The sequence below is a fragment of the Heloderma suspectum genome, chromosome 1 (assembly GCF_057233095.1).
Source record: "Heloderma suspectum isolate Gila_16-S chromosome 1, 16-S_ref, whole genome shotgun sequence".
Classification (NCBI taxonomy): domain Eukaryota; kingdom Metazoa; phylum Chordata; class Lepidosauria; order Squamata; family Helodermatidae; genus Heloderma; species Heloderma suspectum.
In genome coordinates this window covers 141414397-141440972 of record NC_139458.1, presented here as the reverse complement: position 1 = coordinate 141440972, position 26576 = coordinate 141414397, and the positions used below count along the sequence as shown (strand labels likewise).

Sequence of the window (26576 nt, the reverse complement as noted above, 5' to 3'; positions counted from 1 at the left end):
TTTTTCGCCGTCTTAGCCTGCGTAAATATTTACGTAGGCTATTACAGCGGGAAAAAAAGAACGCAAATGACGTAGCGGGCGCTATTTGCATTCCTTTTTTATTCGCCGTTTTAGCCTACGTAAATATTTATGTAGGCTAAAACGGGGGGGGGGGGGAAGGAACGCAAATAGTGTCCACTATGCTATTTGCGTTCCCCTTTTCCCCCCCACTGTAATAGCCTACGTAAATATTTACGTAGGCTAAGACGGCAAAAAATAGAGAACGCAAATGGTGGCCGCTGTAGCTGCCGCCATTTGCATACGCCGTTTTTTTTTTATTGGCTTGCCGTGATAGGCTACGTAAAGACTTACACAGCCTATCACGGCAAAGACCAGAATGCAAATGGCGGCCGCAGCAGCTGGTCGAAAGACCAGCCACCGCTGCCAGAGCCACCGCCGTCCGGAACATCCACCCCAGGTAAGTCTCGTCCCGGGGGGAATCCGCAGGGGGGCGGGGGGCCATTCCGCCACAGATTTCTGTGGCGGAATTCTCCGCCATCCCTAATCAGATCCAGAGTCCCAGGATAAGGGGCCTTGGCTCAACAGGGAGGGGCTGCCGCACAGTGACAAGACCAGCTGCTTTGCTGCAGGAGGTCCCAGGTCCACTCCCTGGCTTCTCCAGGGAGGGCTGGAAAAGACTCCTGCCTGGAAGCCTCAAGAAATGCTACCAGTCAGTGTCAACAATACCAGGCTAGACAGACAAATAGTCTGACTCAGTATAAGACACGGGGGTTTGAGCAGCTCAGCTGCAAGGCTGAAGACCCCCACCCCACCAGGCCACGCGGACAGATTTCTCCACTACATATGTGCAGAATGAGCTACTCCTGCACCACTGGCACTAAACATCACCGGAAACCATTTTCTTTTCAATTGCCCTGTTGGATAATGCCGAGGGAAAGGGCCGTTTCCTGCATGTTGGCCACTCCAGCTCAGACGTATTAATATATTGAAGATATTGATGCTCTGGCCTTCACAGAAGCTTCCGTTTGGGTGGCTTTACAAACTATGAGTAAGCAGAGCAGGCCTGCATGTCGCGTTCCCTCACCCTTCTCCTTGTCTTGCTTGGACCCAGTCCAAGCTCACCCATTCATCACATCTTTGTGGAGATGATCTTTTCAAATAACTCCTTCCAGGGGAAGCAAGCAGCACAGAACACTGGTGGAATCAGAACAGCTCTCACTCCTATGGCTGGGCTGAGCTTCCAAATTACATACGGAGAACAGGGTGTGTTGTGGAAGGTGGGGAGGCGGGCTGGTGGGAACGCTGCATAGCGTAAAGGCAGAGTGCACATGGTTTGGCTGTGTAAAGGTTCCTGTTTCAGTCCTTGGTATCTCCAGTACAGGTCCTCAAAGCAAAAACAGATGAGCCATAAACCCCATGTAATGTGCTTCAGACTGCTGGTGAGGGAGACAAATGTTCGACGGCTTGCGCACGCGCGCACACACACGAAGTCAAGGAGAAGGTTCCAAGTCAGTACTTTCTCAAACAAGCTCGGTTTCCAATGTTTAGGAAATGTTTTATGTGGAGAAGTCTGAGATGGTACAATGAAATGATCTGACTGGGGAGAGAGGTGGAATGTATTTATTTGGTTTGTGCCGCCCCTTTCTACCAAGAAAATGGTGCTCAAGGTGCTGAGGAGTTGCTACCTGTGAGGGGTCACAAAAGGACTCGTCAGGCAGGCCCAGAGTTCTTGGCTTGGGCCTCCTGCTCAAGGCATCAGACTGAGGGCTGAACTACATCCAGCTTTCCTTCTCCCCCTCCACAGACACAGCTTCCAGGCAATTCCCCTTGGCTTCCCCACTCTGCCCCCCAGCCCTTAAACTCTGCCTTTCAACCAACACCCACTTCCTTCCCAGGAAGGAAGCATCTGTTGTGATTGTCGACTAGGGAACATTTCTCTGTTGCCTGGCAATAAGACTGCTACCCCTGCGAGGTCATCAGTCCTGTGGTGACTTGACTCGTCGTCTGACTCCTCATAAAGCAGCTATGGCATTACAGGGTGGTGGGACTAGCCACCTCCTCTCCATACCTCTCAGTTAGTGAGGTTTTTAGAAGCCAACCAAGGCACCATATTGGCATGTAACTGTGCAAACTTTCCTCCCCTCCACTGCAAAAAGAAGACTCATGATCTCAGGATTCCTATAAAACGATCCTGATTTTTACCAAATATATATATTTATATATTTATACAAAACAGCAAAACAGTTTCATAACTATTCCAGTAAATTATTTTTTTTTAAAAATACAAAAAATACAAACACATTTCATGTCGATCTCTGAGATGATCCAAATGTAACTGTGGTCCCGCTTCAATTCAGGAGGGAACCCAGCCCAGCACCCCACAGAGGGCAGGAAGGCAGATGCTGTCTAAAAGCCAGCATCTTGGAATGTAGCAGAATTATCTTTGGCCCAACCACCAATTGTCTCTGTATTCTGGTGTCAAGGGAGAGGGAAAGAGGCCAGGTTGTGTATGGCTGTGTAGACAAACCTGGGAAGTTGTGGACCTTATTCGTCTCTCCCCTGACTCTATCCCACAAATATACAGTAAACTGCAACAGGAAAAAGGGGAGGGGGGGAGAGGTAGCTGCCATATTGCTACCTAACCAGTGCTGCTAGAGAAAAACAAGACAGAACGTCCTGTAGACAAGACAAAATAGTACCTTTACAACATGTATAAAAGTAAAAAAATAAGTTTCCCTTTTAGACCCTTTAAAAAAAAAGATGCGCGCACACATACATACACAGAGCTAGATTTCTGAAGGTGGCCCATTATAGCCTCCCACCCTTGGGAGGCAGGGACTCATATAGAGGCTCATATCTGTCCCCTTCTCTCACCCTCAACCCAACAAGAGGACATTTACATCCCCCTACCCCACCCCACCCCTCTGTCAGGGCGTTTCCAAACTTCAGGCTAGGAACACACATTCACATGCTGCCAATTCTTCACAGGCGCTTCCTGTTGTCTTCTGTGCAGCAGCCCAGTGCTTCAGAGACCTGGAAGAGGGAGGAAACGCATGTTAATTTCTCACTCCAACCCCTCATCCCCTTGCACATGCATTACTTCCTGGGTTTACTAGCCACCCTCTTGGAGATCTCGCTCTCCCTCTCCAATTCTGTTGCTGGGGCCCACCAGCTTCCCATGTATCTTTCCTTCAAGCCAGAATCTACATGCATCAGCCATGGCAAACCAGGAGAACACCCACGGACAGAATCTGTGAAGATTCGGAAGCAGTTCTAGCAATTCACACCATGTGGAGAGAACGTGGTGTGCATATTACTTATGCATTTCAGGAAATCCACACACACAACCCACCACTCCCTGAGTGTCAAGTTCTGCCTTCCTCAATGCTCACCATACCTGGCTGCCAGCCACCAACGTTAGCATTGCCACTTGGCTGGCTTTAGCCCAGCCTGTTTTCTGGCTGTCTCACACACACTGCCCAAGGCTGCATCCCTGACCAGATCCCTCTTGGATGCAACTATTTTTCATGGGGCTCGCTGACGGAGCCAGCATCTCGGAGCCCAAAGAAAACAACTGCACTTTTCTTGCAGCTCTTTTAATCTTAACCACGTTCAGCATCAGCAAGACAAGAACCTGGCGGGGTGGCAAACGTTCCCCGTGCAGGTTGGAATGGCGCCAGACTCCAAAGCAGGGGTGGGGAACCTCAGGCCTGCGAGCTCAACCCAGCCCTCCAGGGTTCCCCTGATGGCCACCCACCCTCCCCTGGCCCCACCCCCTTACCCCCAACCACTTGGTGGTTTCCCAGCTTTTGAGCAGCGTTTTCCTGGATCTAAAAGGTCAAAATGCCTCTCCTAAGGGTTAGTTACTCACAGTAAGAGCTTTAAGCTGCAGTATGGGACTACTTTTGGCCCTGCCCCTTGGCCTTTGGCCCTGCCCACCACTGGAATCCCGCCCCAGGATCTCCTCTGGCATGGAATTTGGCCTTGGGCTGAAAGAGCTCCCCACCCTGCTCCGAAGGAAAGCGTCTTCCTGACCCAGCATACCTGTAGCTCGCTCGCAGGCTGCACCTTCCTTCTCGTGTGCCAAGTTGAGACGGTTCTGTTCTGCAGCCAGCCCATTCGACCCGGGGCTGCTGCTGCGGGAGGGGCTGGCCGTGTCCTCCGGCTGCAAGTGGAAAGCCATTTCCAGGTGCTCCTGTGCCAGCCTGAGGTGCTTGCGCAGTCGCTCCACCTCGTGGATCCGGAGGCCCGAGGCTGCAGTCATGCCAGCCAAGCTCTCCCCGCCATAGGCCAGTTTGTCCTTGCTGAGCTGGCTCTTGGAGGGCTCCTTCTTGAGAGAATGGTAGGTGGGTGGCGCAGTGGGATCCTTCTGGCCGTAGTGGGGCTTGGGGGGCGCCCCAGCATCCTGGTTAAGGCCACGGAATGCGTCCCGGATCCCGCCAAAGCCCAGGTGGAAGAGCTCACAGATATTGAGCAGCAGGCAAAGGCCGCTCACAGCGTACATGATAAGGAGGAAGATGGTTTTCTCGGTGGGGCGAGAGACAAAGCAGTCCACGGTGTGGGGGCAGGGGCTGCGGGTGCACACATACGAGGGGATAACCTCGAAGTGGTACAGCACGTACTGCCCGAACAGAAAGCCCACCTCAAACACCGTGCGGCACAGCAGTTGCAGCACATACGCCGTCATCAGCCCATCGTCCTTGATGCGCCGGCGGCCATCGTGCTTCTGGCCCTCGGGCTCCTTCACCTCTCTCTCGGGCTCCACCTCCTCAAAGATCATGGGGTCCTCCTCACCGTTGTCCTCTGCCTCCTCGTAGTCACGGGCGGCGCCGCGGCGCACCACAGGGGCTCGCCGCTTACGAGGGGGCTGACGCGAGAGCCGGTGCAGGGCAAAGCCCAGGTACATCACTGAGGGCGTGGCGATCATGATGATCTGGAAGATCCAGAAACGGACGTGCGAGAGGGGTGCAAAAGCATCGTAACAGACATTCTCACAGCCGGGCTGCTGCGTGTTGCACACAAATTTGGTCTGCTCGTCATAGTAGATGGACTCACCACCCACAGCAGTCAACACAATGCGGAAGACGATCAGAACTGTCAGCCACACCTTTCCCACAAAGGTCGAGTGCTGGTTGATCTCCTCCAGCAGGCGCGTCAAGAAACTCCAACTCATCCTGGCTCAGCACAGGCCTGCAGCCAAGAAACACAGTAGGCAGAAGGTTAAACTCAAGTAAATGCATCGTATCATTTCCACAAAGTCTGAAGTCATGGAAAAACCCAGCTGGTATTTTTCTGTCCCTGCCTCTGATATACGAAAAGCAGGGAAATTTAGGGGGTGAGGGGACTGAAATACTTATTTTCTTATCAGACCTCAACTTACTTTATGACTTTAAGAGTATAAAACACATGGCAGAGCAATCCTGTGGTGGGGATGGTAGGGAGATTACGCAGCAGAGCACCGCCACATCCAAAGTCCTGCTGGCTCGTCACAACTGGGCTGGGAGTGTCTCCCCCCGCCCTACTGACTCCTATAGCTTCTTTTTGCGGTCAATGGAAGGGAATTAATGGGAGAGGAGGTAGTTTGGGGCATGCCAGAAGGAAAGGGGGACTTAGAACCTTGTGGATCCATGGCCCCCTTTGACATGCCCCTGGTCTGGGAGTGGTGGGGGACACCTCTGGTAGCAGACGTGCTGTCCCACCAGCAGACCTCCCTTTCTGCTGGCAAGACAGTACTTCTGCCACATCTAGTGGCCCTACAGCTGTTCCCGTGGGGAGCACAGGATTGCTCTCTATGTATTAATACAGTACATTAAACTGCTCTGTTTCTTATATTTATGAAATTTATCCACATTAAACCCATTTCCTGTCATCTAAAGAAGAAATAATATATCCTTGAAAATACTATCATCTCAAGTTTCTTTTCTCAAGTAAGAATCAGTTTCAGAAAGATCAATAGCTTCCAATTCTGAGTGTTCATTTTTATCCCCATGGACTTTAAAATGTTTGAATGGATTGAAATAAGCTTTCACTTGTTAGCTTGCATAAGCATTTGGTGCTTATATTTCCAAAGATAAATTAGTTTCTTTCACATGCTACAAAAGATGAGAAGATGAGAAGATTAGAAAGTTATCCATTTCTACAGTATAAGAAATTCTAAGTACCTAGTACTGTACATTGTCTTACATAGTTATCAGAAACCATGTTGAGAAAGCACAGGGAAGCTAAAACATTTTTTAAACCCTGCCTTTAAGCACTTCAACCTTATTATGAAGAGAGAAAATATTTCATAAAAGTTTAAGATTCTCCCCCAACTCCAAATGTTTCCACGTGACAAATGGACAAAGTTCTCAGGGAGGGAAATGGGGGTTTCTCCAACTTTTTCAGTTTTTTTCCAAGCATTCATATATCTAATCATGAAAATAAGCTTCCCAAAATCCACAGGCATGAGTGAAGCATAGCTCAAGTCCCCCCTACCCCCAAAAAGTGAGCTTTAGATGCAGTAACCTCCATGGTGCCTCCCAACTAAGCACCAGATACTGCAGTGCTGGGCAACTTGTGGCCCTCCAGGTGTTTGGCCTACAAGTTCAATCATCCCCCCACAAGTTGCCTACCCCTGCCATATAGCCTTCTCAGAGAGCGGCAACTGAGGGCTGCTTCACAAATCTCTTTTAAAGATGTATATGCCAACCATTTTTTGTACAGACCCACCACACCATAACATGTAGACAACAAATACATGTTTGTGTGGACACCTGGATTATACAAGTAAAAAGGCAGAAGACTCAAGATTGGCCATGGATTCCTGACACTTTGCTACCACATATTGTTAAATAGGTGGCAATGCCTCACAGCCCAGTCCTTGCACATCCCAAAAGCAGCCTCACAACGCAGGTTTCTGAAGACAGGCTCCCCTTCCACCTCTTTTCTCACAGCTCATAGGCCCAGCTTGAAAAGTCAACTCAGGGTCAAACTAGACTGTCAGAGAAGCAAATGCACATCTCCTAACACGTTTTTGTGGCTAAAGGTAGGTAGCTTCAGGGCCCAATTTGGATTGGGGCTGTGGCACTGAGGAAAGGAAGGAACTAATCTTCCCATCCCCAAACATTGTCTGGATGCAAATCCCCACCCCTCCACCCCCTGAACTACTATTAGCTGCTGACGGGAAAGACACAGACACAAATAGGTGCCTGTATGTTATCTCAGGAATGAAGGGGGCAGAACCCAATCCAACCCCCTCCCCATGACTGCTTTTAGCTCCCTCCCTCCACAGTACCAGGGGATGCACTTACACCACAGGTGGGCAACTTGTGGCCCTCCAGATGTTTGGGCCTACAACTCCCATAATCCCTCACCATTGGCTATGCTAGCTGGGGCCTTTCGGAGTTGTAGGCCATAAGCTGGCCACCCCAACTGACACGTTGCTAATGTCTCATTTGGCCCACAGTGAAGGCCTTCTCCCTGAAAGGCCACAGCTCAGCTTGACTCACCTCATACACATATCACAACGAACACACAAACACATACACACACGATGGCAGAGCTGAAGGGAGGTGAAAATGCCACTTATCGGCAGGTCTTCTCCCCTGCCTCTTCAGAATGCCCCTTCACTAGCAACTTCACCCTGAGATCAGTGCAGGAGGTTGGAAGAGCAGCTGCCTCTGGGAGTCAACGCCGAAGCTTGTCTTAACCTTTGGATGGATGCCACGTCCTGGTGCGCTGGGGCAGGTGTGACACTCCAGTGCTCACATACAATAAGAATCCTTCAGTCAAGGAGGCACCCACACAGTGGATGCCACATGGCAGCAGCAGCACAAGTGTGCACCATGTCCATGCTCAACGTGTGCAGGGTAAAGGCTGAAGGGTCTGCTTCCTGTTCCCATCACCAAGTGTGAGAGCACAGGTCTTCCCGGGTCTGTCTATTTCAGCATCATGCACACAACACTCCCCAAGGCACAGAGGTGGAGTTCATACAAAGAGAAGCACGCTTTGTGCACTATTCAGACCCATTTTAATAACAGGAGTATATAATATGGTTTCCACCACCACCATCCCAGATGATCATGTTCGTGATGTCGTCAAGCGACTATATCCAGGTTTATCTTTGCTCTGCTTCCTCTACATCCGCTTTGCCCCATTCCTAGAGAGAGGGGCAGCCTGAGAAGAGGAGGGAAGGAACCACTCCTATAACATGTATAAACATCAGGGGTAGGCAACATGTGGCCTGTGGACTACTTGCAGACCCCCATGGCCATTTTTGCAGCAAGGCTGTGTTCCTCTGCTGCTGCTGAATTTGCCACTGTGGCAACAGCAAATCATGGTAATTTTTGCCACCACAGCAAACTAGGCAGCTGTGCTGCCATGTGTGGCAGCAACAGGGAACTGCCCACAGTGGGTTCCAATGCAGCCCCCGACCCCTGGACGTTGCCCACCCCTGATATAAACAAACTGTAGAAGTTTGTTGTGCTCTTGGAAATAACCATAAGCTCCAAAGACTGTTATAAGGCTGCAATCGATGCATACCTACCTGGGAGTAAGTCCCACTGAAAGCAATGGGAGTGCCTTCTGTCTAGACATGAGTATGATTGTGCTGTTAAGGCACAATCCTGTGCATGCTTAGGCAGAAAAAAAGTCCTACAACACCCAGCATTCCCCAGCCAGTCTACAACTCCCAGCCAGCCATAGCTGGCTGGGGAATGCTGGGAGTTGTAGGACTTTTTTTCTGTCTAAACATGAATAGATTGCACCCTTAATGTCTTAAAAATTGAGGTTTTGAGCTACTGATGTATTGGTGTTGACCAAACTCCTGACACAGGGCTACCTGCCTTTAAAAAAAGAAAAGAAAAAAAAGATCAAATCTGAAACATGCAAAACAGCCTTGTGGGGATAAATACCCCTACCAGCTATCCAGAAGATGTTATCTGAACGTAATCAGAGTTCAAAGGCACATTTACTCCAAGATTTAGATTTCCCCACCCCCACAATGGAAATTTTGTTTTATTAATAAAGTAACGCCTGTTGAAGAAAGCATGTGGTCAACCACAGCTTTTCTTGTGCCAAAATTTGCCTTCCGTTGCATGTGACTATTCTAAACTGGCCAGCTTCACATATTTCATATGCCACCAAATCCAGCTGGTTAACCAAATATGGATGTAGGGATATCATAACTTGTTTGCCAGTATCCGTCAAGAAGATAACAAGCAGTAAACGGCAAGATAACCAGAAATCCAGATGTCTATCAGAGAAGTTGCTTGGCAGAGCATAAACTTACCAGAAATATTTATCAAAGAATATAAATACGGGTGACCAGATGTGTGGGACAGCAGGCAGAACACAGTTTCAAGGCAAGGATGTATCCTCTTTGCCTCTCTGCCCTCTCTGGCTTGCTTGACCGTGAGATAATATAACTTGTGAACTGAGAATGTGAATTCTTCTGGGATAATGAGGCTCACTAAAAGGCTTGTATATTGGGGTTAAACTGGGACAGGCTGTACATTTATCAGGGGGCAAATCTGGCTCAGAGACCAGATCTAGGGTGTTCCCTCCATAGAGAACTATGACAGAGGAACATTTTCTGTCCAGCCACCAATCTAAGATCTGTAACAGTCAGTACAACTTCTAACATGTTAAGTATTTTACGCCTCTGTAGAGACGCTCCTGCCTCACTTCAGCTCCTTTACATTACATGTTGTACTCATGAACAGGCAGCAAATTAAGAACACACGTTCATAACATATCAGTTATCAAGGCCACGTGCATGCAGAATTAATCACAAGTCCCTCAAAAACACATGCAAGCAAAAACCCAAACCTGTCCTGTTTGCTGCTCGCATATACTTTTAAAGCAAGGGTGGGCAAACGTTAGCTTTGCATCTGCTGGTAGATCTCTGGGTGAATTGTAACAGTGTAAATTGGCAAGGATTTCTGACTCCAACTGTTTAACAATAGCAGCAACTAAATAACTCCCCCTACCCAACCCCCAAATTATACTCCTGAAATGAAGAAAGCTTGGGGAAACCAGGAATGGATTTGTGCGTGGAAAAAGGACTGTGAGCTTCATTCAGTTCTGGTACTCAAAACAGGGCTAAGAATTCTTTAATTCTACACCAGGCTCCAGTTGAGCCTCAGGGTTCTAGTAAAAAATAAGAAAACAAAGTAGATCTTACAAGCTTCAAGTTATAAAAATAACTTTTTTTATAATTCCTATTATAAAAAGAAATACAGCAATTTCCACACAGTTAGACTGGACTGAGTATTTTGTACACAGCTCTATTCCTCAAAGAAAGAAAAGTAATATGAGAAGCAGCCTTCAGCATGAATAGCACAGCAGTTTAAGAGTCTTCCAAGACTTCGTTAGTTTAACAAATGCACTTTGTGTGAACAGTGTGCCTTAGTCATTCTTAAACACGCAAGCACATGCACTCCAAAGACCCTCCCTCACCCTTCAGGAGACCTGGGCTCACGGGGAAGTTTTGCAATCAGTCCAGCTGCTTGTGGCTGAGAGGAATGAATACTATGTAGGTCTGAAGCTCCCCCATCCAGGGCCGCCAGCTGGCTCTCTGCACAGTTAGCACACAGGTGAAGGCAGCCTAGACACACCACTACCCCAAACTACCCCTTTGCATTGTCTACAGGTGCAAGGGGCAGAATGCTTCACCAGAGTAGTAACCTTCAATAGCCACTATTCTCTTGGGGCAACCTGGGATGAAAGATGTAACCGTGGTACCAGTAACCACCCAGAACCTGCCCATGTAAATCAGCCCTATAAAGGAATCCACAAAATGTTACTAACCCATAACATTCTCTACTAGCCCCCCTCACTTATGTAAGAATAGGTGATTCAATGACAGCCAGAAAGGGGGATGAGGCGGGACATATTCTTCCAGTTTACAAAAACTTCCTTGCCCAAGTCCATATTAAAAGGGAGTGAGATCAGGGCAGTCGGAAGGAATGACAAGGGTCTGGGGAAAACTGCCCCCCTCAATTCCTCCCTCTCCAAACCTCAGTTGGGTCTGGGCCCATCCTTTCAGGAAGCACCATAGTTGGTTCAACCCCACTCCACTTTGGAGCTTTAAAGAGCAGCTATGCAACACAACAAGACCGCTCACGGCCTTCACTGAGCACAATACACCAAGGACCAAAGTTCTGCTATCTGAGCGAGAGTCATTCAGATACTTGGTTAGCCATAATTAAAGAGATAATTGCCACGCTCAGTTACACACTAAGTTTGGCACCTCTAAAAATACCAGTGCTAGTGCAAACTTCCACAACCTGCTGCCTCCAGATATGGTGGACTACAACTCCCATCATACCTAGTGGCCATGTGGGCTGGGGGTCAATGAGAATTGTACTCCTAACACATATGGAGGACACCAGGTTAGGGAAGGCTGGTCTAGTGCTACGAGAACTCTTAAGGGGGGGGGGGTTGCCTCACCCCCCAGCTCAGGATCATTCAACTTTCAACCCTGACCATGTGCTTGGAACTCTGGGGCAGTAGAACAATTTGCAGGTCAAATTCTGCCAAAGCGTAAGAGAAGGGAAGACCTTCCTAGTAAATATTACTAAGCCAAACACACCAAATGCCATGTTGGGATTTGATCTCTAGCTCTATGTCCATCTCCCACTTTACACATCATTAGAACCACCATTTACCTGGTAGTGTATATTTCCTGGGGACCTGGGCAAATTTCAGCTCCCTGACAAACATACCTGTATAATGCAGGCACAAGAACGCATAAGGCACTTCAATTTATCATGGCCAGCCCTGGAGCCCAAGGTATGTTATCGTCCCTTAGGCTAAGTACTTATTTATCCCTGAATCATGCCCCCAAACAAACTCAAAACTGATCTTGATCTCAAGAGCACATACTCAAGACCACTTAACACGGCTCAGCTATTTTTGGTTAAAAAATTATCCCCCCCCCCGCCTTCTTTGTACGTGCTTAGATTCTAAGTAATACCAGGAGTATGTGACTGTACAATCCCGGGATGGTTATCAAATCCGGAGTCAAAGGGGTGTGATCTCGGGCAGGTAGACCATTATGCTTTCAGTGCCCGAAACAATGAGCAGCTCATGGACTAAAGGGGTAGCATTATAGCACAAAGAAACCAAATTCCTCGAAATGCATAACGTGAGAAACCACTCTAAATCCTCTTTCCCCGCCCCTAACCGAGAGGGGGTGCTTTGAAAGCGCTCCCACCCATAAAAAGAGGAATGGGGGTGGGGGGCACGCCATGAAGCGATTCTGCGGGATCTGCTTGTCCTCCTCCCCCTATGAAACCCGCCAACCTCCCCCAGCCTCCCTATTATGGGCAGAGGATCTCCGAAGACTCCGCGCGAGCTGGGATCGGGGCTCGCCCCCAACGGAGCAAGCAGCCAAGGGAAGCAGAGGCCGCCCCGCCACCCCACTTACCGTGCGATCGTTCCTCGGACGGACCTCACAAAGACTCCCGCCTTGCCGCAATCCCTCTTCTCCCGCCCGCCCGAACAAAGGGGCCCTAGACAGTCGCCGCCGCCCCCCGCCCCTTCGGCCACGCCTCGGGAGCGACCCCCGCCCCCTTTCCCTCCGCCCCTTCCAGCCGGGGAGAATCCGGGAGGCAAAGACACCGCGTGCCTTCGCCTGCGTGTTACACGTCGACGTGCAGATCCAGCCCCGGGCTGCTGCGGTCGCGCCCGGGCCGCCTTCCTTTCTCTGTCTAGCGGCGCCGCGGAAGAAAAACTAACTGTCCTCCCCCGGCGAAGAAATACGCGCTCAGCGAGTGCCCGAGTTCGCTGCGATCCCCGGGCGGGTGGCGGGGAAGGAAAGAGGAGAGTCTGCGGCCTCATCCACACACGCCTTTTCTCGGGCGGAGGTTCCGCTTTCTTCACTGCACCTTAATGCTTCCAAGCAGTCGTGAACGGGATTGGAACAGTCAGAGTGCGGATGGCCCTGGATGTGAATCACAGCAGCAGCCCGCCGGAGTGGAATAAGTGATGACTATCCTGGCGGAGAGTCATATGACAGGGAGTCACCATGGCAGTAAGAAGGGGAAAGTCAGTCCATCACATTAATCAGAGGGCCAAATTTATCGCCGTTGTAATGACTGGGTGGTTTCTCCATCTCCCCCCAGCTTGGAATTCCTTTCCCTGTACAAACACGAGCAAGAGAAGGTTCCGCCGCACAGCGGTGTGGCTCGAGACATTCTGCTCGCCGCCTTTCCCTGGCCGATTTGCGTCCCAGCGGAGGATTGCGCGCCAGCCGCTTCCCTGACCGCCCGCCAAGGAATAAGCGAGCCTTTCGGACTGCAGGCAGGCGCGTTCCTTGCACGCATCGCGAAGGGCGAACATTGCCGCAAAAGCGCTGCTCGGGTTGCAACGGTCGCGTGTTTTGCCCCTCCCACCGATTCCCTGCTCCGGAGGAAGAGGAATTTGGACGAAAAACGCGGGCTGGTTGCAGGAGTTAATTTGGGACAGAGTTCAGCCTCTGTATTTCAAATCCGGAGTTCGGTTCGGAAGGATGTGAAATAATAAACGTCGTTCTGAGCATGGACAGTGTATTTCCTTCCAGCGGTTGCAACAGTTTCTCACAGATAACAGGTGAGATTCAGGGGCAAGGATTCCAAGCTGTACATGACCACACTCCGGGAGAGAGCGCAGGACAGGAAGGCCTGGCGTGCTATGGCCCATGGGGTCACGAAGAGTCGGGCACGACTGAACAACAATTCCAAGCTGATTTACAGTGCAATTCTCTACATATCTACTCAGTAGTAAATCTCAATGAGTTCAATAGGGCTTACTCCTAGATAAGTGAGTATAGGATTGCAGCCTTGCTGCATATTGTCACCCTGCTTATTTAACTTATATGCAGAGTACATCATGAGAAATGCCGGGTTGGATGAATCAGAGGTCGGAATTAAGATTGCCGGGAGAATTATCAACAACCTCCGATATGCAGACGATACCACCCTAATGGCAGAAAGCGAAGAGGATCTCAAGAGCCTCTTGTTGAGGGTGAAAGAGGAGAGTGCAAAAGCTGGTTTGAAACTCAACATTAAAAAAACGAAGATCATGGCATCTGGCCCTATCACTTCCTGGCATATAGAAGGGGAAGAAATGGAAGCAGTGACAGATTTTACTTTCTTGGGCTCCAAGATCACCGCAGACGGTGACTGTAGCCATGAAATTAAAAGACGCTTGCTCCTTGGGAGGAAAGCTATGGCACACCTAGACAGCATAGTAAGAAGCAGAGACATCACCTTGCCGACAAAGGTCCGTCTAATCAAAGCTATGGTTTTCCCAGTAGTAATGTATGGCTGTGAGAGCTGGACTATAAGGAAGGCTGAGCGCCGAAGAATTGATGCTTTCGAACTGTGGTGCTGGAGAAGACTCTTACGAGTCCCCTGGACTGCAAGGAGGTCAAATCAGTCCATCCTAAAGGAAATCAACCCTGACTGCTCATTGGAAGGACAGATACTGAAGCTGAAGCTCCAATATTTTGGCCACCTAATGCGAAGAGAAAACTCCCTGGAAAAGACCCTGATGCTGGGAAAGACTGAAGGCAAAAGGAGAAGGGGACGGCAGAGGATGAGATGGCTAGATAGCATCACGGATGCAATGAATATGAACTTGAGCACACTCCGGGAGAGAGCGCAGGACAGGAAGGCCTGGCGTGCTATGGTCCATGGGGTCACGAAGAGTCGGACACGACTGAACGACTGAACAACAACAACAACTCTGAAACCATTCCCTTTTAAAATTAACCACTGGTTACTTAACATTTATTTATTTACAATATTTATATACCGCTCCACATCAAAAATTAAGGTGAACAAGATAAAAGACTGAAACCCCATAATTAAAACATTTTAAAAGAACAGATTCTGAACTTCATAAACTTCAGCTGGTCACTCAGGGAAGGCCTCTTGAAATAACAATGTCTTCAGGTGTTCAAAGCAACACACTGTTGGCACCTGCCTGACCTACACAGGCAGGGAATTCCACAGGAAGGAGGCCACCATGTCTTTTCCTAGTGGACCCCAGCACGGCCATAGGTCCATGTGGAACCACCAGAAGCAACCCCTCCAAAGACCAGGCAGGTTGACAAGCTGCTCTCTCAGAGAATTAGTAAACTTTAAGCATGTATGGAGGTTTGAGTAATTTACCCATGTTCCCTCAAATTCATCCAGGACCCTCTTGGAAGGGACCACAGTTGTATTCACAAAAGGGCTGAGCAGGCACAGTGGTCATCCAGGAACCTGATATGTAGGGGCAGCAATATCAGGGTGCCAAAGAAAGGGCATGTGAGCAGCAAAGAGGGCCTCAGGCTGCCATGCACACAACTCAGGAATTTGAAAGGATATCCAGACCCCTGCCAGATCATGGATGCTTGGAGCAGTCCAATCTGACCCTTCAGCCACTTATCTTTGCCATACTGTATAAGGCCCACACACTTCTATGGTCAGGCTGTGATCAAAGCAAGGATAACTAATCTTCTGAGCTAATGAGTGTTCTGCTCTGCAAGATACGTAGGGCCAGGTCAGACATTACTATAAATTGTATCTAGTGGCTACATATTTTTGTTTTTACTCTAGAGTAGGCACACCCCATGCTGTTAGGGATGGGGACTTTTACGATCTGGCTTGGGCCTCCTTCACCTACTCTAGAGTAAAAATGAAAAGAAAAAAGATATAGCTGCTAGACAGATTTAAAGTAGTCTCTGTTTCTGCCTTTAGGCAGTCTTTTCAATTTAGGCAATCAGCAACACACACACACACACCAGCTGAAAAGGCATGATTACAGGTGCAAGTGCAATCCTATGCATATTTGCTCAGAAGCAAGCTCCATGCAGAAGAAAAAGTCAGTGTGGCTGACTCCCAAATGAATTTGGATCTGTGTTTAGCCTTAGAGTAACTTTGCCCTCCGTCCTTCCCTTCCCCCATGAGACCCTGAGAAAGTGAACTTTGCGAAGTAGAAGGTACATTTCAAACTAAAATATCTCCATTTTCCATTATGTTACCATATTCATGTTCAAGGGCTGCCTTCTCCCCTTCCTCCCCCTCTCCCGCACAAGCAGACAAATTTAAAATTCAAACCTCTGTCTGCCAGTTTGGACTTTTCCATGAAAATGTGTAAGTTAGGCAAACTGTTGCCTCACAGTGGCCTGGAAAAATACAATGCTTTTTTTAAAAATGCAGAAGTATAGTTCAGCATATGAAGGTCTCCTTTCCTTAATTCAAACATGAACAATTTTTGTGAACCACCCAGAGATCTTTGGCTATAGAAGTATATGAAATGAATGCAGCACTGCTTTGGAGCAGTGGTCTCCAAATTGTTTTGATGGCACACCCCTATCAGTAAAAGATTTTGAGCATGCACCCCCAGTATATGTATATTTGTAAAAATTATATACATGTACTGCTGTACTAATATGTACATTATAAAACATATACAAAAAATAAAAATTAAAAAGAATGAGATAAAGGTGAAATAAACCATATTTTAAAAATAATTTATTTTATTTATTAATGGTATAAACCCCCTTTTTGCTCTCACTAAAAAAACAGTATTTTAAGTGAGAGCAATGTGATTGAAGATGCTTCATTATTTTTGAAAATCTTGGTTTAGCACTTTGTGATACAGCAATCCAAAGAACTGGTTCTAAGTTCAGTTTATTTTGATATTTAGTTTTAATGACTGTCATAGCTGAAAAAGACACCTCGCAACGATACGTAGATCCAAATGGAGGAAGTGCATCATTGGCTGCGCTTACTAAATCATGATGCTCATTTTTCAATCCCATCCACCAATAATGCAAAGGTTTTTGTTGAAATTCAGCTGGTAAACTTCCATCTTCCCTGATGTCAATCAGTCGTTCTTGCAAACTAATTGGAAGGTGTTGCATTTTTATATTTTTAACAAATGGGTTCAAAACCCACTGAAAACTCTTTGTCTTAAAGATTTTAAAACAGGTTAGAAAATACAATTTTCCGCCGTTTTTAAGTGTGCAGATATGAAAGTTTTTATAGGTGACACACTTACATTGTTTTCAGCCATAAAATCACATACCCATGGAAACATTTCCAAATATCCATTTTCAAAATTCTCCATATCACGAGTTTCTTTCAAGAAGCAGATACATTCTCAGTCATTGTTAAAACATCACCTTTACCTTGAAGAGACAGATTAAGTTAAGAAGGGACAGGCCTATAGAAACCAAAGCCTACAGCTACAAGAAGAGTAGTAGTAGGAGACTCCTTGCAGCATGGGATCAAAACCCAAGTATGTCACGAAGACCCTCGGACTCACCAGGTATGCTGTCTCCCAAGAGGACGGATTAGAGATGTGACTGAAGGGTTGCCTGCACTCATAAAGCCCACTGACAGGTATCCCTTTCTTCTCATCCATGTGGGAACAAATGATACCGCCAAGCGGAGCTACGAAGAAATCCTGTCAGACTTTGAAGCTTTGGGAAGGAAACTCAAGTACTTTGGGACCCAGATAGTTTTCTCATCCATCCTTCCAGTAGTTAGAAGAGGGATAGAAAGGGAAAGAAAAATACTCCAGGTGAATGACTGGCTACGAAGGTGGTGCTGACGAGAGAGATTTGGATTCTGGGACAGATTTGGGTTCTGGGACCACGGGCTATACTTCCTGGAAGATGGACTGTTGGCAAGGGATGGGTTGCACCTCACAAAGACTGGGAAGGATGTGTTTGGCCACAGCATGAAGAACTTTATCAGGAGGGCTTTAAACTGAATCCTACGGGGAAGGGAGACATAAAGTTGGGGGTAACAATGGACGAAGGCTCATGCACCGCAACGGAGAGAACAGCTCTAATAGCGCCCAATAATAGTCTTCAGAAACATGTAGGAAGAAAGCCAGACCATGAAGCACATGGTCTTCAATGTCTATATACTGATGCCCAGAGTATGGGAAACAGACAGAATTAACTTGAACTCTTAATACAGGAGGGAAATTATGACTTGATAGGTGTAACTAAGACTTGGTGGGATGACTCTCATGGCTGGAATACAGCAATTGAAGGATATAACTTGTTCAAAAAGAACAGGAGGAACAGAAAGGGAGGTGGGGTTGCACTATATGTAAAAATACTTACCTCTGCACAGAAATACAGGAGGATGAGCTTGGTAGCCCCATCGAGAGCATCTGGGTTAAAATAAATGCAGCAAAGAATAAAAGGAACATGGTGGTCGGAGTCTACTACCGGCCACCCAATCAAGGAGAAGACAAGGACGAAACTTTTGAAAAGCAAATAGCCAATGTTTCAAGGAAGCATGATGTAGCAGTAATGGGGGACTTCAATTTCCCTGATATTTGTTGGGAGACAAATTCTGCAAAACATGGCCCCTCCAGGAAATTCCTGACTTGTGTGGCAGATAACTTCCTCCTATAAAAAGTAGAGGAAGGAACTAGAGGATCGGCTATCCTTGACTTGATCCTAACCAACAGAGATGACTTAGTGGATGAAGTAACAGTTACAGGAACTCTGGGGGAAAGTGACCATGTTATACTTGAGTTCATGGTTCTAAAGAAAGCAAAAGCTGAGTGTAGCCAAACCTGTACCCTGGATTTTAGGAAAGCTGATTTTAATAAACTCAGAACAATGATAAGTAAGGTCCAAAGGCAAGCAATTCTAACAAGAAAAGGAGTCCAAGATGGGTGGGAGTTAAAAAAAAAAAAAAGGAAATTCTGAAGGCACAATTACAAACAAGATAAAAAGGTGGAAGACAACAGAAGAAGCCCATGTGGCTTCACAAAAAGCTAAGAGATGACCCGAACACAAAAAAGTACACACATAGGAAGTGGAAAGAAGGCCAAGCAACAAAGGAAGAGTACAGGCAGGTAGCACAGAATTGCAAGGATGGCGTCAGGAAGGCTAAAGCTGAGAATGAGCTGAGGTTGGCTAGGGATGCTAAAAGCACAAAAAAGCTTTCTTCAGCTACGTGCATAGTAAAAGACAGAGGAAAGAAATGGTGGTTCAGCTATTAAATAAGGATGGCAAAACAATAACAGATGACAAAGAAAAGGTAGAGGTGCTCAATTCCTACTTTGGTTCAGTCATCTCCCAAAAGAGGGTCTATGACCCCCCTGGCAAAGGCGAAGTACAGGCTGAAGGGGCAGGATTGCAGCTTGAGATCAATAGGCATATGGTCAAGGAACACCTAATTACTTTGAATGAGTTCAGATCTCCAGGGCCAGATGAACTGCACGCTAGAGTAATAAAGGAACTGGCAGAAGAACTCTCAGAACCACTGTCTATTCTCTTTGAGAAATCATGGAGGATGGGGGAAGTGTCAGATGACTGGAGGAGGGCTAATGTTGTCCCTATCTTCAAAAAGGGTATAAAGGAGGAACCTGGGAACTACAGACCAGTCAGTCTGACAGCAATCCCTGGGAAAATTCTGGAGCGGATTATAAAGCAATCGGTCTGTAAGCACCTTGAAAACCATGCAGTGATTACTCGAAGCCAACATGGATTTGTCAAGAACAAATCCTGCCAGACGAATCTGATCTCATTTTTTGATAACCTCCCTTGTGGACTGTGGGAATGCTGTGGACATCATATACTTCAACTTCAGCAAAGCTTTCGACAAAGTGCTCCATGATATCCTGATGAGCAAACTAGCTCAAAGTAGGCTAGATGAAACAATGATCCAGTGGATCCACAGTTGGCTACAGAATCGGACTTCAGTTGATAAGAGTGCTTATCAATGGGCTCTTCTCAAACTGGGGTGAGGTAACGAGCGGGGTACTGCAGGGCTCAGTCCTGGGCCCAGTGCTCTTCAACATTTTTATTAATGACTTAGAGGAGGAGGTGCAGGGAATGCTGATATAATCTGCAGATGACACAAAATTGGGCGGGATAGCGAATACTTTGGAAGACAGAAACAAAATTCAAAGTGATCTTGATAGACTGGAGCGCTGGGCAGAAAACAACAGAATGACATTTCATAGGGATAAATGCCAAGTTCTGCACCTAGGAAAAAAGGAACCAAATGGAACAGTTACAAGATGGGGGATACATGGCTCAACAACACTACAAGCGAGAAGGATCTTGGAATTGTTGTCGATCAAAAGCTGAATATGAGCCAACAATGTGATGTGGCTGCAAAAAAGGCAAATGCTCTTTTGGGCTGCATTAATAGAAGCATAGCTTCCAAATCCTAGGAAAAAGTACCAGTCCCCCTCTACTTTGCACTGGTTAGGCCGCATCTGGAGTACTGTGTCCAGTTCTGGGCACCACACTTGAAGAAGGATGCAGACAAACTGGAGAGGGTTCAGAGGAGGGCAACAAAGATGATCAGGGGACTGGAAACAAAGCCCTATGAAGAGAGATTGAAAGAACTGGGCATGTTTAGCCTTGAGAAGAGAAAACTGAGGGGAGATATGATAGCGCTCTTAATGTACTTGAAAGGTTGTCACAGAGAGGAAGGCCAGGATCTCTTCTCGATCATCCCAGAGTGCAGGACACGGAATAATGGGCTCAAGTTACAGGAAGCCAGATTCCGGCTGAACATCAGGAAAAACTTCCTGACTTTTAGAGCAATACGACAATGGAACCAATTCCCTAGGGAGGTGGTGGGCTCTCCCACACTGGAGGCCTTCAAGACGAGGCTGGACAGCCATCTGTCAGGGATGCTCTGACTTGGATTCCTGCATTGAGCAGGGGGTTGGACACGATGGTCTTGTAGGCCCCTTCCAACCCTACTATTCTATGATTCTAAGTGTGTTTATTTTTTCAAAAATATCTCCTAGGTAGCATACTACTGACAGCCACTTGTCATCACAGAAAAGGCCAGCAAATTTGGAGCAGGAGGGCAGCTGTGCCAGTGCTGCGGCGGAGCAAGCAACTGTGCCTTCCTCTGCCGTGCCTGGCAGAGACTGGCACAGTTGCTCTCAGTGGCCGAGGCAGGATAGGCTGGAGCCGAGAGAGAAATGCCATGGAGCTTCCCTCTCCGCTCCCGTCCCATCCTGCTGCCGCCATCATTGCACACAGTGGCAGCATGTCTGGGCAGCAGGAGGCTGCTCAATTATCAGGTGAATTTGTGCACCCCAATGGATCAGCTTGCATGCACCCCACTTTGGGGACCACTGCCTTAGAGCACTGTTATTTGAATCACAGCAGCAAACACACTTGATTATTTAAGGGAGCTATAAAGCAAAAGACGTCCTCTGCTTTCCAAGAAAACTAGTATGCCTTTGTTGAGAAGCAGAGGTGGTCCTATACCTGCACAATCCTAAACACACTTACTGAGTGCAATGGGATTTACTCTGTAGTAAGACATCCATGTAAACCATGCATGAAATTACAGTGGTTGTTTTTAAAGGTAACACAGGGCAGCATTAGGTTGCCAAAGTGGAGAAGCATGTTTAAGTATCAAAAAAAAGATGGAAAAAAATTGAATGTATACTTGTAAACTTTTAACAGCATTTCAAAGGCACTACAAATTTTTGTTCATATTGGTTTGGGATTCTTGTTTGTTTTGTTGGAGCTTATTGATAAATCATCAACAAGTTCCTTCAACGGTATTTTTTTTTTTTAGCATTTTTGAGACAGTTTGTTTGATTTTTCCTTTGGTAATGGCTTGATTCCTCTCCTTTTTCCACACTTTTGTATTTAGCTATTTAGATTGCAATGTCAGGGGGAGGGCCAGGTTTTTATATTACCATTGTAAAGCCTACTGCCCTCATAGATACTCAACAAATAACAATAAAATGGTCACAGCTCATTTTCCCTGACAAGGATGGTTGAATGCCTCCACTGATGCAGGCGTAGTTTATTGCAGGAAACTTTTTTTGTGAACTCTGACGTTTGCTAAGGTTACATACAGCTGTCATTGCCCTTCCCAGCTTGGAGCTCTAAACCATGATTATTTGCACTCTGAGATTTTCTAATAAAATTGAGGCTGCAATCCCATCCACCCACTTCTGAGTAAATATGCACAGGATTCTGAATCATTCATTCACAGGCTGTGAGAACCAAACAAGCCTATTGTCCATAAAGGATTTCTGGAATCTCATCACCTTTCTAATGCACACAGTACCATTTTGCATTTCATTGCCACTACAAAGGTGCTTTCGCATGCTATCTGAAAAGAGCTTTTTTGCATTTCCTGCAACTATAATGCAAATGAAACCCCCACCCCACATTGACTAGATCCACTCAGTTTTAAGAGAGTGAAGTCAAGTGGGCCTTAGGAAGCATTACTAACAACAAAGCTAGCGGAGATGACAGTATTCCAGCTCAGCTATTTAAACTCCTAAAAGACGATGCTGTTAAAGTGCTGCACTCAATATGCCAACAAATTTGGAACACTCAACAATGGCCACAAGACTGGAAAAGGTCAGTTTACATTCCAGTTCCAAAGAAGGGCAACACCAAAGAGTGTTCAAACTACCGTACAGTTGCGCTCATTTCACATGCCAGCAAGGGTATGCTCAAAATCCTACAAGCTAGGCTTCAGCAGTATGTGAACCAAGAACTACCGGAAGTACCTGCTGGGTTTCGAAGAGGCAGAGGAACTAGAGATCAAATCGCCAACCTCTGGATCATGGAGAAAGCAAGAGAATTCCAGAAAAACGTCTATTTCTGCTTCACTGACTACGCTAAAGCCTTTGATTGTGTGGATCACAACAAACTCTGGCAAATTCTGAAAGAGATGGGGGTACCAGACCACCTTACCTGTCTCCTGACAAACCTGTATGAAGGTCAAGACGCAACAGTAAGAACTGGACATGGAACAACCGATTGGTTCAAAATCAGGAAAGGAGTACGACAAAACTGCATATTGTCGCCCTGCTTATTTAACTTATCTGCAGAGTACATCATGAGAAACGCCGGGTTGGAGGAATCACAGGTCGGAATTAAGATTGCCAAGAGAATGATCAACAACCTCAAATACGCAGACGATACCACCCTAATGGCAGAAAGCGAAAAGGATCTAAAGAGCCTCCTGTTGAGGGTGAAAGTGGAGAGTGCAAAAGCTGGTTTGAAACTCAACATTAAAAAAACGAAGATCATGGCATCTGGCCCCATCACTTCCTGGCATATAGGAGGGGAAGAAATGGAAGCAGTGACAGATTTTATTTCCTTGGGCTCCAAGATCACCGCAGATGGTGACTGTAGCCATGAAATTAAAAGACGCTCCTTGGGAGGAAAACTATGGCAAACCTAGACAGCATAGTAAGAAGCAGAGACATCACCTTGCCGACAAAGGTGCGTATAATCAAAGCTATGGTTTTCCCAGTAGTAATGTATGGCTGTGAGAGCTGGACTAAAGGAAGGCTGAGCGCCGAAGAATCGATGCTTTCAAACTGTGTTGCTGGAGAAGACTCTTACGAGTCCCCTGGACTGCAAGGAGGTCAAATCAGTCAATCCTAAAGGAAATGAACCCTGAGTGCTCATTGGAAGGACAGATACTGAAGCCGAAGCTCAAATATTTTGGCCACCTAATGCGAAGAGAAAACTCCCTGGAAAAGACCCTGATGCTGGGAAAGATTGAAGGCAAAAGGAGAAGGGGACAGCAGAGGATGAGATGGCTAGATAGCATCACCGATGCAATGAATATGAACTTGAGCATGCTCTGGGAGAGAGCAGAGGACAGGAGGGCCTGGCATGCTATGGTCCATGGGGTCATGAAGAGTCAGACACGACTTAACGACTGAACAACAACAACTCAGTTTTAAAATGACTTCTGTTTTGTAATATGTGTAGACAACTAGTACAAGCAAATCCAATCACAGTCTTTCCAGAGTCCAGTGTGCCATCACACCCTTAAGGGCACAATCCTATGCAAGTTTAGACAGAAAAAAGTCCTACAACTCCCAGCATCCCTCCATCCAGAATTGTAGGACATTTTTTGTGTCTAAACATGCATAGGATTGCTCCCTAAAGTATTCTCAGCAAGAACACAGCAGGGACATCCTTAGCAAGAACAGATTCAAGCTGTGGCACCATAGATGTAGCCTGATTCTTATTTATTTGTGTAGCATTAAATTTCATGGATTAAGTTTCATAGAAGCACGATTGTTAAATTTTCCCCTAGCTTCAGTCTCTTAGACAGAACATCTTTTGACTGTTTAAAATGCTTGCAATAATAGGTCATCTCAACATCCTATTAATGGATAAAATCAGCACTTTGGAATATAGAATCCTAACTTTTTTTGTAGCCTATATGCCAGGAGTAGGAAATCTGTGGCTCTCCAGATGTTGTTGGACTAAAACCCCCATCATCCCCAACCACTGGCCATACTGGCTAGGGCTCATGAGAGTTAATATTCACTCAGAACTTGACGCCACAGTTATCGCGGAGTCTGGGGAGGTGTCCAGTGTTCCATCTGGTTGTGTTTCCTGGGATCAGTTGTTGCAGTCTGACTCAGTCCAGCCCACCACATGCAAGCTTGACCCTTGCCCATCTTGGCTTATACGATCTAGCAAGGGTGGATCCAGGGAGTGGTAAATGCTTCACTCTGTCAGGGGGTGGTTCCTGCTGCCTTGGAAGAGGCTGTAGTGCGCCCTCTCCTGAAGAGGCCCCCCTGGACCCAGAGGGGTGTGAGAACTATTGCCCCATTGCCAATATCCCCTTTTGGGGCAAGGTGCTTGAGCATGTGGTGGCTGGGCAGCTTCAGACGTTCTTGGAGGACACTGATTATCTAGACCCATTTCAGTCTGGTTTCAGGCCATGGTACGGCACTGAAACGGCCTTGGTTGCTCTGACTGACGACCTACTCCGGGTTACTCCGGGTGAAAGACAGGGGAGGGGGAGCGCTACCCTGTTGATCTTCCTGGATCTCTCAGCGGCTTTTAACACCATTGATCATGGTGTCTTACTGGATCGGCTCTGCAGGATGGAAGTTGGGGCACTGTGTTACAGTGGTTCTGCTCCTACCTGCAGGGCCGATTCCAGAGAGTGGTATTGGGGGATTCCTGTTCTAGCCCATGGCTTTTAAGCTGTGGGGTGCCACAGGGTTCTACCCCCCATGCTGTTCAACATCTATATGAAGCCTTTGGGAGAGGTCATTAGGAGTTTTGGGATGGGGTGTCACCATGATGATACTCAGCTCTATTTCTCCTTGTTGTCAGAGTCGGCTGAAGTGGTGAAGGTGCTGGACCAGGGCCTGGAGGCTATAATGGGCTGGATGAGGGCCAATAAACTGAAGCTGAATCCTGACAAGATGGAAGTTCCGTGGATTGGTGGTTCCTGAATCTGGGAATTGGGTAAGTGACCTGTCCTGGACGGGGTTGCACTCCCCCTGAAGGAGCAGGTGCATAGCTTGGGAGTACTCCTAGATCCATCCCTGTTGCTGGAGCCCCAGCTGGACTCCGTGGCCCGGAGTACTTGGGGCCAGCTTTCAGCTATTCTGCCAGCTACCGCCTTTCCTGAACAGAGTTAACTTAGCCACAGTAGTACATGCGCTGGTAACTTCTCAATTAGACTACTGCAATACACTTTATGTGGGGCTGCCCTTGAATACGACTCGGAAGTTGCAGCTAGTGCAAAATGCAGCAGCTAGACTGCTGATCGGAACACCTCATAAAAACCATGTAACACCAGTTTTAAAGGAATTGCACTGGCTGCCAATACGCTTCCAGTCGGAATTCAAGGTTTTGGTGATGACATTTAAAACCCTAAGCGGCTTGGAGGGAGCGCCTCTCGCTATATATGCCTGCCCGAGAACTGAGATCTGTTGGAGAGGCTCTCCTTTGCATCCCACCAGTATGAGACATACACTATGGTGTCACATGGGAGAGGGCCTTCTCTGCTGTGGCACCCCAGTTGTGGAATGCTCTCCCCTTGGAGGCCCAATTGGCGCCGACATTGGTTTTGTTTCGGCACCAAGTAAAAACGTGCCTTTTACCAAAGCCTTTGAGGGCTAAATGCATTCCTTAGCACATTGTTTTAACTGTTTTTAGATTTTAACTGGTTTTAGCTTGTTTAATAGTTTAATATGTTTTTAGGTGTTGAATTGTTTTATATTGTTTACATGGATTTTATCTGTATGCCCTGAGATCTTAATGATATAGAGCAGGATAGAAATGTTTTAAATAAATACATACATAAATGAGAGTTAAAGTCCAGCATCATTTGGTGAGTTCCCGACCCCTCCTATATAGGGCTGGGAATTAACTATTCCCATTCAAGCTAGATGTCGGAATCACTTCCAGAATTGTTCCTTGGAACATATTTGAATCACGATGATGTTGCAGTTAAAAAGATATGAGTGGTAAAGATTGTTAGGAAATAAATACAAATTATTCCAAATACCTCTGTTATCAACAATATGTCCATGAGTGTGAAGTGGTTGGAATGCTAGAGCAGAGGCATAGCAGTCAGTTTGGAAGTTCAGGTGCTCATCACGATATTCCCCACAGCCACACCCAGAAGACTCCAAAAATTCAGGCAGCAGTGTTGATCCATATAAAAAGATAATCTCCACCAGGTCTTTGATAAAGTTAATGAGTCTTAATTGTCCATTCAAGACCAAGCTACCCCAGAATACTTTCCATTACAACAGGGAACAATGTATTGTTGGGAAAATCCATTTCCCCCCAGCCCAGCTCAGAGGGTACAGAGAATTGG

General features: G+C 47.0%; 1 protein-coding gene across 5 annotated transcripts in view; it reads right to left on the bottom strand.

Annotated features, from left to right (window-relative positions):
• Nucleotides 1-2175: 2175 nt before the first annotated feature.
• LOC146358174 (gap junction gamma-1 protein-like) overlaps nucleotides 2176-26576 on the bottom strand; it is a 45119-nt gene continuing 20718 nt past the window's right edge. The window contains exons 1-4 of one of the 5 annotated variants that reach the window (XM_084804745.1): nucleotides 12611-13317; nucleotides 5056-5190; nucleotides 4045-4933; nucleotides 2176-3033 (exon numbers count right to left, since the gene is read on the bottom strand). In XM_084804745.1, the coding sequence (XP_084660871.1) occupies nucleotides 3026-3033; nucleotides 4045-4927 (891 nt within the window). In that variant the 5' untranslated portion in view covers nucleotides 4928-4933; nucleotides 5056-5190; nucleotides 12611-13317 and the 3' untranslated portion in view covers nucleotides 2176-3025. Of the gene's footprint in view, nucleotides 3034-4044; nucleotides 5191-12409; nucleotides 12474-12610; nucleotides 13318-26576 lie in introns of those variants that run through there. The other 4 variants (XM_084804736.1, XM_084804719.1, XM_084804709.1 and 1 more) reach the window with 4 other exon arrangements.